General features: G+C 38.7%; 1 protein-coding gene across 1 annotated transcript in view; it reads left to right on the forward strand.

The window, feature by feature from the left end:
- The window catches only part of Shab (Shaker cognate b), a 260638-nt gene that overhangs the window by 206214 nt on the left and 36064 nt on the right, over positions 1-18360 (forward strand). The window contains exon 6 of the mRNA XM_067148672.2: positions 4184-4788. Coding sequence (XP_067004773.2) covers positions 4184-4779 — 596 coding nt within the window. The 3' untranslated portion in view covers positions 4780-4788. The remainder of the gene's footprint in view (positions 1-4183; positions 4789-18360) is intronic.

Raw genomic sequence — 18360 nt, forward strand, 5'->3', positions numbered from 1 at the left:
GACTCTGTGAACTCAGCCTCCTTAGCATCAAATGTGTCACCCAGGAATTTCATTGAAATCGTCAATGCCTTTGCATCCCAGAGAGTATGCTGCATGACACAGTTTCTTATGTGAGAACAATAGAATTTTTAGAATCTAAAAACAAAAGATAGAAACATATATTTATTTAATTTGCATTTTAATCCCTGCAAAATATTTCACTTCCACAATAAAAACGATTAATAATTATATTTTTTGTACTTTTAAGGTAAATTATTTAAATGGATGTAGATTGCATTAAATTATCTGCTGTAGTTATACACTGAGTTTCCCTCATCGGTTGGCCGGTAGGTGCCCAGCTTATTTGCATCCCGTTGACTCATCACTTCCCGTTACACAGCGCAGCGACAGCACGGGAATGCCCGCACTTCGTAGTTCAGGTCCGTGCTTAGAACGTGTATTAAGTGTTGATCTGTCGCTCCAACCGTTCTCCAATTGTGAAGTGTTACTTCGGGTTATAATTCTCATAAAGCCTTCACATGTCTGCACGGTAGAGGGAAGGGTATTTATGTACCGTACGATAATTATGTTAAAACAGAGTCTTGCAGGGAAGTCATTAGGCGATTTGTAACACAATTTCCAGGTGTACACCGTCCACATAGAGAGACCGTACGAAAACTCGTAAACAAATTGAGAGGAAGTGGTTCTTTACTCGATAAGAAGCGAAGTGTTAAAAAATGTGTACTTATCGAGGAAAAAGTAAGTGAAATTGCAGAAAGATTAGAACATATGTCTACAAAATCCCTAAGACTACTTAGACAAGAAACCGGGTTTCGAAGAGCTCAGCATGGCGGGCTACGTAAAGGTAACTGTGGTACTAATTACGAATTGCATTAATTTGAATTAGCCCATGTCATGCATGGATAAAGTGAGCGAAGTGCCGCGGAGCGGGGAGTGATGAGTCAATGGGAGGCAGATAAGCTGGGCGCGCCTGCCGCCAACCGATGAGACAAACTCCATGTATTTATATGTGTTGTATATAGGTTTTGTACAATTTCTTTGTGGGGACGATATAATATTCGTTACGCCCACTGATCTCTATACCTGGATGGCTGGTAGCTTGGGTAGCAGTAAGCCGAATAGGAGATGACTGGCGCAGTAAGATGGCAGTGAGCGCACGGTGCAGTAGACCACGAGGAGCGCGCTTGCTTTGTTTATGCTTAGTTCAGTGACGCCAGGCCTCTTGATTGTAGTTCCACGAGTGTTCTGTGCTTTGTTATTGCAAAGTAAATAGTAGTGTATTTTACGAATTTAGGTTCGTTGCCTTGTAGTACCTATACTTGTGGATTACAAGATTCAATTTAAATATGTATGTGTTTATCTGAGTCCGCCTCTGTGGTGTAGTGGTTAGCGTGATTAGCTGCCACCCCCGGAGGCCCGGGTTCGATTCCCGGCCACGAAATTTCAAAAGTGGTATGAGGACTGGAACGGGGTCCACTCAGCCTCGGGAGGTCAACTGAGTAGAGGTGGGTTCGATTCCCACCTCAGCCATCCTGGAAGTGGTTTTCCGTGGTTTCCCACTTCTCCTCCAGGCGAATGCCGGGATGGTACCTAACATAAGGCCACGGCCGCTTCCTTCCCTCTTCCTTGCCTATCCCTTCCAATCTTCCCATCCCTTCACAAGGCCCCTGTTCAGCATAGCAGGTGAGGCCGCCTGGGCGAGGTACTGGTCATTCTCCCCAGTTGTATCCCCGATCAAGAGTCTGAAGCTCCAGGACACTGCCCTTGAGGCGGTAGAGGTGGGATCCCTCGCTGTGTCCGAGAGAAAAAGCCGACAGATGATGATGATGTTTTTATCTGAAATATGAATGAAGAAACATTCTACGGGGTATTAACATACCGCAGTGTTCAGCTTATGGATGTACAAACAGAACCGATCAGTAGAAGGAGAAATCATTTCATCGGGGAGTTTTATACTGTACATAACAATCTTCCTAGGGTAGTGTTTTGAGTTTTAGGTTTATTGTATCTTATTTCGCATATTCCGGGAGCAAAATGGCAATTAATTTTTGTAGGTTTCCTTTCTCGAGACCCGAACATCTAAGATCATCGATTAGGAGTATCAGGCGGGAGAATTGGGAGCCTTCTAAAACAGCTGTTCTCTGCTCGGATCACTTAGAGGAAGACTGTTTTGATAGAAATGGACAAACTGTACACCTTAGAAGTGATGTACAGCCAACTGTTTTCAATTTTACTGAACATTAACTGCAAGTAAAAATTTACTTTTTTTTTTTTTTATTTCTCGTAATTAAACTGACGGTTTCGATGAAATAATTGACGTGACCTTATAACAATTTTAGAAAATGAAGTCTGGGGGAATTCTAGACCTTATTTACATCAGTAATAATTATGGGTGGGAGAGGGGAAAGTGTGGTGGGTGTTTGGGGCTATCCCATTATACAATTCGTGGTATTTGGGACTCTTAACTGGTGTTACTTATATCTGATGATGACTATCAATATCTCTTTGCTAGCTGAATTTAATTAAAGAGGTCTGTAATAGTAAATTAAGCTGCAGGTAATGTGATATATTGACAAGTTTTGAATATTTGCTGGTTTTATAAATGTGTACATTTGCTTCACTGATATTTTAATTTGATAATATGCGCGTTATTTCATGGAAACAGGAAACAGAAATTCATTATCAAGCACCGATTACGAATGTCGAATCTAGGCCTGTATAGTGAGCTACGTTTATAGGTACATCATTTTAAGAATGCATAATTTCATGGCATACATGTATACAATTTACAGCAATGTTTCCAGAAACTGGTTTTCACTTGTATTGTGTTACCGATCGCTAATAGGATGTATTCAGCACCTAAGTTAATATTTGTCGGCCGTTATTATACACTCATGTTTATTGCTATCCCGGAGATTTAGTGACCTCGGAATGACGTGTCAGTGATCCCAATGTCCTTATGCTTTGAGTGAACATGTCTCTATATTTTTAATTATTCCAATGCGCCATTAATTGCGACTTAAAATTGACTATATTATCATTGCTTCCCCATAAGGAGAGCTCTAGGTTGGGTACGCCAACATGGCGAACCGCGCGCTCAACTTGGCGTACTTTCTCCTGCAGCGGAGACCTGCCATCAGCGATCCATGTATAGAGATCAGTGGTTACGCCTCTGTATGTCGTGTACCCTCCACGTACCTGTGAGCTTGCGTTCGGAAGATGATGGGCTCGAATCCCGCTGTCGGTAACCCTGAAGATGGTTTTCCGTGGCTTCCAAATGCTTAGTTAAAGCCACGGCTGCTTCCTTCCCAATACTAGCCCTTTCCTAGCCTTGCATCACAACGAATAACTTCGATGTGTTAGTGCAACATAAAACCACTAGCAAAAAAAAAAAGAAATACCCTCGAGGGACAAAGTGTATTAGTTTATTTCTTTTAAACTCTAAAATACAGTATTGTGCATGTTTATCTTGTTTTTGTTTTTCACATGCTTAGGAAAAGTCTAGGCTATAATGCACACTATACTTGAGGACAAAAGATGACAGCCTCAGGTCCTGGAAGAGAGCTGTCAATCACACCCTGCACCCTGCTGAGTTAACGAGTTCTAAGTGATCCTTGTTTGCTGTGAAGAATTTGCCAAACCACTTTCTTCAGTCTTTTCTCTTTCTTCGTGTTGAGTGCAGTGTGCTGAGTTGAGTGGCTCAGACGGTTGAGGCGCTGGCCTTCTGACCCCAACATGGCAGGTTCGATCCTGGCTCAGTCCTGTGGTATTTGAAGGTGCTAAAATACATCAGGCAGGAGTAAATTCCGGCACCTCGGCGTCTCCAAAAACTGTAAAAATGTAGTTAGAGGGACGTAAGCCAATAACATTATTATTTGTGATTATTATTAATAATATTATCACAATAATAAATAAACAAGGCAGTTTACATCGAAATGACAAATAATGAAGTCCATAAAAATTATTTTTGCTCTGACCCTTTTGGTGCGAATGAGGTAGACGATTTGGGAAATCCGGCTACAGGAAACGTAGTAAATTCTATAAGCCGTTAATAAACACCGGAGAGTAGTGGTGTGAGGCGAGGTCGTCATGTTTTGTCCCCAAGGGTACATGCTTTATTCTCAGTGTGTGCAATTTTCGTTCTTAATAACTACTGTATTCTAATACTAGCTGTTTATGGCAGGTAAAAATGGAAGTAGCAAATCATCGCTGTCAGCGGACTCCATCGACAGTCGCACAAGTCCAACGCTGGAGCAGCACCGGCGCTCCAAGTCCATCCTGAAGAAGTCCGAGACAAGCGTACGCGAGGATCCGGAGACGGAGAAGTTGATCTCGGGCTGCTCGCCAAGCAAGCTGCCACTGTCACCACCTGCCACACCGGCCCCATTACGTGGTATAGGGCCCAAGTGTGGCACCAAACCGCACGCACTACCCATCAAGTTCGTGGGGCTGCAGCAGCAGCAACAGACTGACGGCTCGAGTTCCTCCCGCCGCCTCAGATCGCCTCTTCTGTTGCTGGACGATCTGCTTGGCGGCGAGAAGCACGCTAGAGATGAGGCCACAGTGGAGAACAAGTACAAGGAAAGGCTGGAGGCGGTGGTGGTGGGGGGTTGTGTGGCCGCTCCCGGGGATGGCGGCTGCTGTGGAGATCTCTACATCTGTCCGCCGCCCCCGCCCATGGAGGAGCACTCTCCCACGGAGGAGACCAAACTGCTACTCCACCAGACCGCCGGCGAGGTGGTGGCTGCGGCAGCTGGTCGTGAGCCGCCCAAGTCGTAGCAGTTACAGGTGAGATACGTTCAGAAATATTTCCCCGCAGTTGAAGTTGAAAACAAGGAAGTTAATTAAATCCCATGTAAGAAATATTAAATACTTTATTATAGACCTATTATTTCAGTCATATGAAACGACGATCCCAAACAAATTGCTGCAAGAGAGGTACTGAGTGGTCAGAAACAACGTGAACCATGTATATAAGCATTAGAGATTTGATTATTCTGGTTTAAAAAAATTGAAAAAGGTATTTCAATATCTCGCACCGTTGTTGTTTTGTCAGCTGCTGAATTTGGCCAATCAGATCGCTTTTAACAAAACTATTTCAAAATTTATTTCTGTAAAACCTTTTGAAAGTAAAACAAAATATTAAAAAATTGTTACTATAGTTTTGGTTCTCAGAAGACACCCCCATCTAGTCATCTGAATTCCCATAAGACTATTTCTCTTGTATTGGTATCACATACCAAAACCCTTCTGTGGCTGGGGGAAATAGAATAACACCCACAGTATCCCCTGCCTGTCGTAAGAGGCAACTAAAGGGGTCTCAAGGGCTCTGAACTTTGGAGCGTGGGTTGGCAACCACGGGGCCGTTAGCCGAGTCCTGGCATTGCTTCCACTTACTTGTGCCAGGCTCCTCACTTTCATCTATCCTATCCGACCTCCCTTGGTCAACTCTTGTTCTTTTCCGACCCCGACGCTATTAGGTTTGCGAGGGCTAGGGAGTCTTTCATTTTCACACCCTTCGTGGCCCTTGTCTTCCTTTGGCCGATATCTTCATTTTTCGAAGTGTCGCGTCCCTTCCATATTTTCCCCCTGATTAGTGTTATATAGAGGATGATTGCCTAGTTATACTTCCTCTTAAAACAATAATCACCACCACATACCAAAACATCAACACTTCTTTGGTGTTTGTGTTGCTTATTTCAATTTTATTCAAGAAGGATGTTACAGCAACTTGGGAGAATAATACCCAGATGATAATAGTAATAATAACAAGAGGACTATAATTTTTAAGCTAATTTTAGATGTTAATATCAAGTCTTGGTCATTTGTAATTGGTTTGGGTCTTTGTTTGTATGGTTGTTTTAATATTTTGATCCCTGATGAAAAGAATGTGTGAATTTCTCAAAATATGTACACAAGGCCGTACCCAAGAATATTTTTCAGAGGGGATTAGGATTTGTGGATGGGGGTGTCTTCTGAGAACCAAAACTATAGTAACAATTTTTTAATATTTTGTTTTACTTTCAAAGGGGGTTACAGAAAGAAATTTTGAAATACTGTAGTTTTAGAGCAATACATTTTACAACTCAACGGGTGAAGTAGAAAGGTAAATTCATAGCGAGTTGGTGGGCAGAATGCGCTTTAACAAGTACTGGTACGTTCAGTGTGACTCAAAAGATTTCTGTCATTTGCTTAAAAATGGGGGTAACAATATGTTTCACTGTAAGTATTAAAAATGTTTAGAGGCGGTATTCATTTTAAAAAGTCTTATAGCATCTCAATAACATGGAAATATTTATATTTCTATATGTTAGAGAAATTGATTTGTTATGGTGCAGAATGTATTAAGAATATTAAAAACAAACAATCTGTATATCTCACCAAAATTTAAATTTCCATTTATATTTCCTTTTTTTAATTTGCTTTACGTCGCTCCGACACAAATAGGTTTTATGGCGACGATGGGATAGGAAAGGACTAGGAGTAGAAAGGAAGCAGCCATGGCCTTAATTATGATACAGCCCCAGTATTTGCCTGGTATGAAAGTGGGAAACCACGGAAAACCATCTTCAGGGCTGCCGACAGTGGGGTTCGAACCCACTATCTGCCGGATGCAAGCTCACAGCTGTGTACCCCTAACTGCATGCCCAACTTTCCTCGCCATTTATGTTTTCAGTAAATTTGTTAACTATATTCATAGAGAAACATTTACAGATGACACAGATTTTATAGGTTAAATTCAATTTTTTATTTTGTAAATGCTTGTTTTATATTACTTCTAATTTATTGTTGGCTAATTCAAAACCTGTATAGGCCCTACGCAGTTTAAATTTGTCAAGTTCGCTTTTATTTCAGAGGGGGTTTTACCCCCTAACCTCACCCCCCCAGGTATGTTCTTGCATGTACGGTTGATGTAAAGTAGCACTGGTGTTATGTATGTAATAATGTATTGACAGGGCGGGCCCACTAAGAGCCTTTTGAGTTATATAGTTGTATCATAGTCAATACGCACCATTTTGGACCGAGAATGGTCAAATTCGTAAGGCGACACTCGGGAGATAAAAATCAATATTTTGGTCATTTTGGCAAATATTTTTATGACAGAAATTGAAAGGATTCTTGTCACATAATCTGTTGAATTCAAACAATTTATCACTGTAATAATCCTTTGTTTGCCAGTCTGCACAAAGCAGAAATTGGCGTGGCATCTGCTGAACTGCTTTGTTAGATAATGATGTCATTGTCATGTTTTCTTTGCAATTACGCATCCATGGGATGGGCCAACTTCCCCCCCCCTCCCCCCCACCATCCGCCCCTGAAACATTTATACATAACCCAGGTGTAAGATCTACCATATCTCTGAATGAATTTATAAAGCCAGTTACGGACTAATATTTCAGTACGGTACTCGACTGTCATTGAGCAACATTGTATTCTTGTATTGCTATTCCTGATGGTACTACAATAGTGCCAACAACTATAAGTTTTGTTATTCTACTATGTTTAATCTTTTTTGTGAGTTCTTTGGTGGTAGCCAGTCTGTTTACTTTTGTGAAGTACGCGCGCAAGTAACCTCTTGTAGTTGTGTTCAAGATACCATTATTATTGAAAGATAGTCTACTGTAAAAATTGATAGCTTTTATCCAAGGGAATAAACAATATGCATAAGCATAAATTATCCTTAGCTAAGTGACAAATTGCTAAACTTTTGACAGGAAAGAGATGGGGATCACCTATTACTGAACAGGAGTCTCCATTGAAGAAACCAGGGACAGAAGGTCATGAAATGTTATCGGAATCAGATTGTTCTCATCAGGAAAGTGTCACATCAACTTTAAGCCATGTAAGTCCTGCATTTATAGCCAACAATCCCCATAAATTTGACTCAGGAAAAGTTGCATTGTGAAAAACAAGAGAAGGAGAAGAAGAAGAAACAAGCTTCCAGAGTTACCAGTATTCGTACATAAGCTGCTAAGAAAGAAAAGGAAGGAGAAACATATTGTACTGGTGACTTTTAGGTAATGAATCAGGAAGAAAACGTCACATGAACTTTGCTTTAATTTTCCTGCCAATTGTAATTTTACATTTAAATCCCATTTTTCTCCCATGATATTCTGCCAAATGTAACAAAATTTGTATGGTAAATGTGTTACAGCTATACAGTAAAGTCTTGTTAATCCGAACTGATTAGAACCAGAGTCTTTTCGGATTATGAAATTTTCGGATTAACCGGAAATATTTAATAATAATGTTATTGTTTTTTTACGTCCCGGTAACTACTCTTACGGTTTCCTGAGACACCTAGGTGCCGAGATTTTCTCCCGCACAAATTCTTTTACGTGAATGTTAAGGACGTGGGTTACTGGGCAGCAGAGGCATGGGAGGGTGTCAGTGAGCAGTTCATGAGGAAAACGTGGAAGAAATTGTGGCCGAGTCTCGCATTCATCAAGAGTCCAGCGGAAATGTCTGCAAATGTCAGTCTCCTTGAAATTGTTCAAAAACTTCCTGGGTGTGAGGAAGCCAATGAAAATGACATTAGCGTGTGGATGGAAGCTGACTGTGATCAATTACAAACAGACCAAGAAATTGTAGTTACGGTGGAGAAAGAATCTGGAGTTGATGAGGAACAGAGTGACGACGAAGAAGATCACAATGAACAACTAGTGTCACATTCAGATGGCGCGGCCACCTTAGAACTTGCCGTATACTACGTCGAGCAACACTCCACTGCTACACCCACTGATATGATGTTTATGAGACGCTGCTTTAACACTGCACCTTTGAGTAGGTTCCAATCACTATGGCAAAAGAACAGTGGCGGCTCGTGGCTGTAAATTATGGTGAAGAGCTATAACCCGTTCGGTTTCGAGCGACAGATTTAGGAACTACGTGTTGTTTTTGGTTGTTTTGTACTCGTGCCTCATACCTGTGACTGGCGGAGGGTACAGCACATGACCAGAAATGTATACAGACTGGAGTGCTCTGTAACGTCACAGTGCGGCAACCATGTGGCTGCCTTTGTTCTACAATGTGTGAGACTAACATTTATGGAAGTGCGGCACCCTTGGGAAGAGCTGGACATTTTGTTGTGTTTTCATTTATGATGCACAGCTGTTTACTGACGCTAGAAACCGAAAAAGTTATAGCAGTAAAGAAAATATATATTTACATTAATTGTTTTTCTTAATAATTGAACTCACCTATTTTTTGTAGGTACATCAAGTCGATCCTCCAGTCCTTTAAAGCTGCAAACTTGTCAGTAATATCTTCATAGAATGGTTGTTTGTTCATTAACTGCAGAAGTAGTTCTTTCTGAATAGCAATATTCCCCAAGTAAAAAAGTCTCTTTTCTGAAATTGCATTTCTAAGGTATGTTTTTATACGTTTTAAGCAAGAAAAGTTTCTTTCCACTGACGCAGTGGTAGATAAGATAGACAGAATAAGGGAGAACAATTTATAAGCGTCTGTCAAAATGACTTTATCTTCGTGAAGCATTTGGAACATCTTTTCAGTAGAAACATGTCTGTACTTTTCATCGGCATACAAAATAATGTGTTTGTTTGTTAAGCAATGCATCTTGGGAAACACAGATCCAAAGAAATTTTGCACGTTTTCAAGAGCGCTAGAAGGAAAGCACGTGTTGTTTCTTCAAATTTTGTGTTATCAGCTAACCAAACAAATTAAATTTTTTCACAATCGCGAAATCTCTTATCAATTTCCATCAAAATGTTATCCAAAATTTAAAAATATAAAACTCGATACATCTGAACACATTCATCCTGAGTAAGGATGCTGTACTCTAGGGTTTGGCGCATATCTGTCATTTTGCTGGCCTTTTCAAATATAATTAGAAAATGCTTATCGGTCCTCTTGTTTCTTAGAAAATCACATGTTGTTCTTATTTTTGACATACAGTAGTTCACATCCAATTACTTCTTTTGCAAAATATCATAAAGAATATCAGTTAAACAAAAACGATCATGAAACCCTACTGCCAGAAATGTGAATTCAAAACTTTTCATGTCGTGAAGAAAGCCTCGGGCAAGAAGAATACATTTGTCACTGGACTGTTCACTAGTAACTTTATTTTCGAAAACTTCTTTCAGCTTTTCCCAGTCATCCACAATTACACTCAATAATTTTGAGTTTGAGCTCCAGCGGACATGAGTCACGGTTGGAATGCGTGGCCCTGATACAGCAGAAATGGCGTAAGTTTTCTTCGCCGAGTGATGGAAAAAGGATGGTATTCCAGAAATTGATGAAAAAAAATACACGACACTTTCATATTGTTTTACAATTCTGTTGTAAGACCAAATTTAATCGGTGCGCCAAACAGTGTATAAATACTGCAAGAGGAGCTTTCTCTGGAGTCCATTTAAATGGCCAGACATCACGCTAGCACCATTGTAACACTGTCCTAGTAATTTGTGCTCGTGATCGAATGGTCCCAAAATTTTGTCCAATAAAGCAAACAAAGCATCTGAGGATCTGTCAGTGCTTACATCATGGAAACCTAAGAAACATTCCACTATAGCCCCGTCAGCATTAACAAACCTCACAATTACAGAACACTGAGACACCTGTGTGATATCTGTCGTATCGTCCACCTGAACAGAAAAAAATCAGCACTCGTCAATTCTGTTTTTATGAAATCATCTATGTATTCTGAAATGTACTCGATTAACTCATTTTGAATACTCTTTGCTTTGCCACTAAACACACTTTTTATCTTAGAATACTGGTTTTGTATTTCTGCAGGGCTCCTTGATACCAGCAATGTAAACAATCCCTTAAAATTACCATGATTTATTGAATTTAATGTTTCATCATGACTATGAAAAGCTAGTTCTTGATTACTTAAATAGAGCAGTGCATCAATTACCAACTGAAGGAAAAACCTATTTAAACTTACATTTTCATTGAACTGTACAATATACAGTCTAGCATTTTCCTTCAGGGCATCAGAAATCGTATTTTGGTCTTTTTCCCAAGTCTTCAAATCTAGCTGGCATTTTATATGTTCTGCAGAGTCTGAGTGCTTATGTAAAGAACGTGTTATGGTCAAAAGGCCTGAAAATCCTTCTTTATTCCAAACGTTATTTTTATTACTAAAAAGCAAGCAGGGCCAACAAAACAAATTCTGCAGTAGTTTGGGAATAGCCCCTGTTTCACCGGCCTAGTGCCCTTTAGGTTTTTAAGTTTTCACTATCTTGGAGCACTGTACGCCTCCATTCAGTTTGTGTTTCGGGCCATTTACTGAACCTGTTCTTTCCGCAAAGGCTGGGTACGAGATACTCCTATTTCATTTTTTCTTTGGCTATTGCCTGTTTTATATGTCATTCGATCGTGTCACGTGCTTAGTTTATTTTCCCTTCTTGTATTTCCTTCGATGCTTTTCTTGCCACTTCTGTGTTTAGTTTGTCCTTGTCGATTTCCCTTGATGGTTTGTTTGTTTGTTTTCTAGAGGTGTTTCTTTGTTGTTGGCCTTTTACATATATGACGGCGCATATCGGTATATGTTTCCTCACTGGGAGGTCTCTTCTAATGTCCTGGTGGGTCATGTCACTGTTTGTGAACATGAGGTGGATTGTACTAGCCCCTTTTGGTCCGAAATATGTGTGTTCTTCCCCTTTGTATAGCAGAGTTAGTCCTCCTTTTTCTATGTAGCTGATTACAGCTTTTGCATTCTGTGTGGGAGCGTCTGTTCCTGCAGTTCAGGTCTCCCATTATTATCATGTTGTTGATCTTATTCATCTTGCTTAAGGCCTGGTTGATATCCTCTTGGATTTCTTCTGCCTTATATTCTGGCTGGAAGTAGGCATTTAGTACTGTACTTAGCCTTGACTAGTAGGATGTTTTTTTTTTTTTTTTTTTTTTCAATATCTCAAACGGTGCTAATCCTGATTTTATTAGCATTCAATCAATGAATATTCAAGATAAACTTAAATATTATAATTGAGCAGTCCGCCTATTCAATCATCATCATCATCATCCTAAACCATCTCCAGTTTCCTGGGTGTGGTATATGAGCCTCCTCCATCTCATCCTGTCCTTGTACCATTCTTCCTCCACCAACTTGTCCCAATCATGACCTCTCAGCAGTACATCGCTCTTAACTAAATCTATCCATTTCCTTCGTGGCCTTCCCACGGGTCGTCTTCCTTCTACCTTTCTGTCAAATTCCTTCCTTGCAGTTCTGTTTATTGGCATCCTCTTCATGAGACCAAACCACTTCAGTCTTGATATCTGAATCTTATTGAGGAGAAAATCATCTATTCCTACTTCTTCCCTAATTTCCTCATTCCTAATCTTGTCTTTCCTGGTTTTCTGGATCATAGTGCGTAGGAATTTCATTTCAGCTGCCTGAAGTTTGGAATTATCTCTATTGGTCAGTGTTGTGGTTTCGAGACTGTATGTAAGAATTGGTGTATAATAGGACTTGTACAATGTCATTTTTGTTTTCATGGGTATTTGCTCATCCCACAGCAGGTGTCTTACCTGGTGGTAAAATTGTGTTGCCTTATTGATTCAATTGTTCACCTCATGTTTTGCTAGGTTGTCATTTGATATAACGCTACCCAAGTATTTGAAAACTGGAACGCTGTCCAGTTGAGCTTCATTTAACATGACTATTGGTTCTGCTCCTTCCCCATACACTTTCATCACCACCGTCTTGGTCTTGCTGATGTTTAAACCATATTTCTTAAACTCCTCATTCCAGCTTTGTATTCTCTCTACCAATTCTCCTTCTGAGTCACTCCAGATCACAACATCATCTGCAAATGTGAAGGCTTTGATATCTCCATGTTCTTTCCTTTTAATAGATTTCATTACTACATCCATTACAATAATAAATAGAAGTGGTGACAATGAGCTGCCCTGCTGCACTCCTCTCTTTGTTTCAAACCAGTCCGACAAACCACATCCTACTTGAATACAGCTTCTGTTCCCACTATACAACATTTTCACTTTGTCTATGAGGCTGTCTCGCACTTGAAGTTCTTTCATGCATTGCCAAATTCTTTCCCTTGGTACACTATCGTATGCTTTCTCAATGTCCAAAAATATTAGAAATAAAGGTTTGTTCTTCTCCCAGTATTTTTCCATTAGCCTCCTAATTGCAAATATAAGGTCTGTAGTTGACCTTCCTGGTCTGAAACCATACTGCTCTTCTTCCAAAATTGGTTCAACAATATCTCTGATTCTGGACTCTATTATTTTTTCCAATATTTTCAGGACATGAGACAGTAGTGTGATACCACGGTAATTAGTACATTTTCGTCGGCTTCCTTTCTTGAACAGAGGTACAATGATGCCCATCTTCCAGTCCTCAGGAATAGTATTTTCCTCCCATATCTTGTTGAGCAGTCTGTAGAGCCATTGGATTCCTGGAATTCCTGCTGCTTTCAGCATATCTGCACTTAGTTCATCTATGCCCACTGCCTTTCCTTTCTTCATGCTCTTGAGCGCATTTTCAACCTCAAGCCATGTAATTGGTGGTTCAGTTGTGGTTCCTCGACTTGGCTCTCCTCTATCCGTTGTTATGTTTTCTGTATCTCCATTCAGCAGCTTTTCGAAATAGATCTTGAGTTCTTGTTTAATTTCTCCCTCTTCTTCTGCCAGAGTTCCATCATCACGTTCTATTGCTTTTATGGTCTCTTGATCCCTTCGCTTGTTTTTCACTACTCTGTATAGCAATTTCATATTTCCTCTACTGTCCTCTTCCAGTTTGTCTGCAAACTCATTCCATTTCTTCTCTTTTTCTTCCCTTACAATGTTCTTTACAGCAAGTTTCTTGTTCCTGTATACTCCTTGAAGTCTTTGTATTTCTTGTTCTTTTCGTTCTTGTCCCTGTTTTTGTTTTTCCTTGTCCAGTGCCTTCTTTATTTGGTTTCTTTCTTTCACCGCTGTTTTCACTCTATCATTCCACCATGGTGTCTCCTTTTTTCTTTTGATAGAACTTGTAACTCCACATAGGTTTTTGGCTTCTCCCACAAAGGTGTCTTTGAAGGCCTTCCATTCTCATTAACACTGGTTACTTCACACTTCGGCAAACTCTGTTGAATCCTTAGTTTGTATTCTTCCTTTATTTGGACTTCTAGCAACTTCCAAGTTTTAACCTTTGGTTTTTTTCGTAATAAGTTTCTGCGTTTCTTTTGCCTTATGTTTGAAGTCTACTACCAACAATCTGTGGTCACTGTCCATGCTTTCACTAGGGATGACCTTTACATCTGTGATGTACCTGCCACCATCTTTATTTGTGATTACGTAGTCAATCAATGTTCTATACTGGCCATCCCAACTGTACCTTGTTATTCTGTGACTATCTCTTTTTTTTGAAGAATGTATTTTTGATCATAAGATCATTTCTTATGCACAGATCTAATAGTTGTTCTCCTTCTGGGTTCCTTTGTCCAAATCCATGTGGACCAATGATGTTCTCGTACCCAAGTCTGTCTACCCCAACTTGCGCATTTAGATCTCCAATAATAATAATAATAACATTTTCCTCATTAACTGTATCTTCCAGGTCTTGCTGAAATTTCTCTTTGTCTTCCTCACTGCAGCCTGTATGATGGTGTGCTTAGTGTTCTCCAGTTTCATGAACATTTTAATGATTCTATCACTTTTGCAGATAACTTCAGCTGTAGCATCAGTCCTTTCGTTAATTAAGAATCCAACACCATTTTTCGCTACCTTCTCCTGTCCACTCCAGTATAATTTATAACCTCCACGAAGTGTCTTACTTCCAATTCGTTCCCATTTGGTCTCACTTAATCCCAATATTGATATTTTTCTTCTATCCATCATGTCTAGGAGTTCTTCTAACTTTCCAGTTAATGACAGAATGTTCATAGTTCCAATTCGGTATTTGGGTCTCTTTTTTATTTGGGGTTTCCTTTCAGAACATTGTATATCATCAGCCTTACGGTCATCATACTTTACAATTGTCTGAGAGGACGTGTCAGTCCAGTCTATAATATTCTTTCCAAGGCTCTTTTTCTTATTGAAAAGCAACTGTACTCAATACTCTCCTGCTGACTTGCTAGGCCTAACGCATAAGAGGATTTTCTTTCAGGGTTTACTCCCTTAGCCTTTGAGGATGCCTTCCTCGTCCTACAAGGCATTCAATACAATATATAATTTATTAATATCTAGGACATGTTTCGTCCCCTAAGGGACATCATCAGCTAATAATAATTTAATATTAATATATCAGAAATAAATATTAAAATTGGAAAGACACATTAAAATTTTTGACAATTTAAACTTGATGGTTTGTACCATTGGTCTAGATTTGTAGATGACACCTTTGTAATACTAGATGAAAGAATTACTAACGGCCAGACTTTTTTAAACCAACTTAACTCCCTTGATCCATATATCAAATTCACACTTGACTCTGAAGTAAATAACACTTTAAATTATTTAGACTTCAAAATTACTAGAAATAGTCAAAACCTTTCCTTTTAACATCTTCAGAAAACCAACGCAGAGTGTCAACATGATCAAAAATGATTCTTTACACCCGGGAGCTCATAAAAGAGTCGGCTTTTTTAGCATGATTTACAGAGGTTTTAATATTCCGCTTTCAACCTAGGATTTAAAAAAAGAAATTAATACTATATACCATTTAGCATACAAGAATGGCTATAATAAAGAGTTTGTAAACAGGATTATAAATAAAGTAAAAAGTAAGCCTAAGACAACGTTAATACAAGAACAAAAAGAAAAAGAGAATAAGAAATTTGCCGTATTTACATATAATAGCAGTAAAATATATAGTATTATTAATCTATTCAAAAAACGTAATTTAAGAATCGCTTTTAGGACTAACAACACAAACTCAAAATTGTTTTATAACACTCATATCGTTAATAATAATAATAATAATAATAATAATAATAATAATAATAATAATAATAATAATAATAATAATAATAATAATAATAATAATAAAAAATTCCAAAATTCAGGTGTTTATAAACTGAAATGTGCTAGTTGTTTAAAAAGTTACATAGGACAAACAGGTAGGAACTTCATTATAAGATATCAGGAACACACCAGAGCCAAGAAATACAACAGATACTCGGCCATGAGCGAACACATGACCGACTCCAATCACATGTTTACAAACATAGATAATGACCTCAAATTACTGGAAACCGTAAAGAAAGGCCATTTATTAAACATATATGAGGAAATCTACATTTATCTGGACCAGAGAAACAATCCAACAAATAATATCAATGAGCTTTCTGAGAAGTATAACATTTTATATGAAGAACTATTAAAAGCGAAAGTTAGGAAGAAACGCCAGACTCTAACATGTCACACGCTCCGTGACACTCAGGTTGTTCAACTTAGGACACACTCTCCTACTTCCCCTCCACACTCCCCGCTCAGCGTAGCAACTACCAGTACTTGTTTTAAAGCAGATGCACACTTACCTCGGTAGAAGTGAGTCCTTCTCTGCACATCGGGGTCAATAATAAGGAGTAAGTAATACGATTTTATTACATTACATTATAATTATTTCATCTTCCATTTCACGTTACTTACACTTATATCATTTTTTTTTTTTCATTTTTTTTCAGATAAAATTATATCCATTACCACACAGAACTTTACCATTACGGCCCCGATCTGACTTTAAATTCTGAAGCATTTAAATTTCAGTATACCATCTAAGGAATGCTTATTAAGTTTTAACAAAATCTTTCACCAAGGAATACAAATCAAGTGTGCTTTTTACAACAAATTATATTTTAAGATTTTAAAGCAAAACTGGTATTTTCCAAGAACATCAACAAGAGAAATATAGACAATTTGACTGTTTTACCTGTCTTATGACTTAAAATTTTAACAAAATTTGAAGATCTTATTTTAAATTGTCAAAAATTTTAATGTCTTTCCAATTTTAATATTTATTTCTGATATATTAATATTAATTTATTATTAGCTGATGATGTCCCTTAGGGAACAAAACATGTCCTAGATATTAATAAATTATATATTGTATTGAATAGGCGGACTGCTCAATTATAATATTTAAGTTTATCTTGAATGATCATTGATTGATTACAGTCAATACGGGATTAGTATTACTTGAAATGAAGCTGTTAAAGCTGATCACTTGTAATTTATTAGCATTGTTATTCCTCATTTTGGCCTGCCTCTTTCCTCCTGGCTTACGTACAAGTGCGCTGCTTAGAAGTTATCTGTGCTCCATTGGGTTGTTAGGAATGTTTCTGTGAGTGTTACTATGTCATATTCATCGAAGATGTTTTCTCGCATCAAGTTGATTTCATTCCTTAAGCCTTCTGCATTCCATAGTAGTGTAGTTATTTCCACTTGTTTTTCCTGGTTCTTACAGCACGGCATTTGTGTTTTGCCTTGAGAAATGAAATGGTCGTACCATCGCTCCTTTGGGCCGGAAGGTTGGGTCTTCGGCGATCTTGTAGTGCTTAAACTCTAATCCGATTCTGTATGACTTGTTTTTTCCCATGACGCTTAACTCTTCCACTTCTATAACACCGTCAATATCATTTTCCAGAAGGTGTTTTTTTTACTATCTCTGGTGTGGTGGATTTGTATAGCTTTCCTATATAGAGCCATTCTCTTTTCTCGACCGCCTATAATTTAGTTTTGTCCCAACTGTTGTTTCCACTAACCTTAAAACATTTAAACCTCCAGCTTGACTGCATAACCAACAATATACTCACGCAGAACTAGAAAACAAAAATCAACACAAACATTGGAAACTGGATAAACACCTTGGTCAGGTTTAGCAAGCATGAGACAAGTGTACTGAGAGTATGTGCACGCATGCATGATTCCAGGGAGTGAAGCTACCGAGTTGTCGGAAACAGAACCAACGCCTTGGCAACATGGCAGATGATTCCGGATGATGTTGAGAGTAACTACACTATATGAAGTGGAATAATGAATGATAGCAAAAGAAAAACACACTATAATGTAAAACGACCTTTAAACAAATGATTTCTTTTCCTTTTCGATTTTATTTGGGCATTGACACACCCTGAGAAAATGCCACTGCTGAGAACAAATGGATGTAGAAGAAGTGACACTGATGAGGTGAGAGTCCATCTACTTGAGGATACCAGTACATGAAGATGTGGAGATTCTCATTGTTTTGATGTTTTTCCTTGTTTTCTCTTTCTGTTACTGTGTTTTTCCTATTATGTGTTCCTTTCCATGTTTGTATCTCTCTGTATATAAAACTTGCTGTATAGTTGGTCTTATGATTTAGCTTATAATATACTGTAGATTATAAGCAAACAAAAAATTTCCCTCTTGCAGTGGCAGCACATGCTTTGCAAAATAACATGTTCAGAT

Source organism: Anabrus simplex, chromosome 5, assembly GCF_040414725.1.
Source record: "Anabrus simplex isolate iqAnaSimp1 chromosome 5, ASM4041472v1, whole genome shotgun sequence".
NCBI classification, from domain to species: domain Eukaryota; kingdom Metazoa; phylum Arthropoda; class Insecta; order Orthoptera; family Tettigoniidae; genus Anabrus; species Anabrus simplex.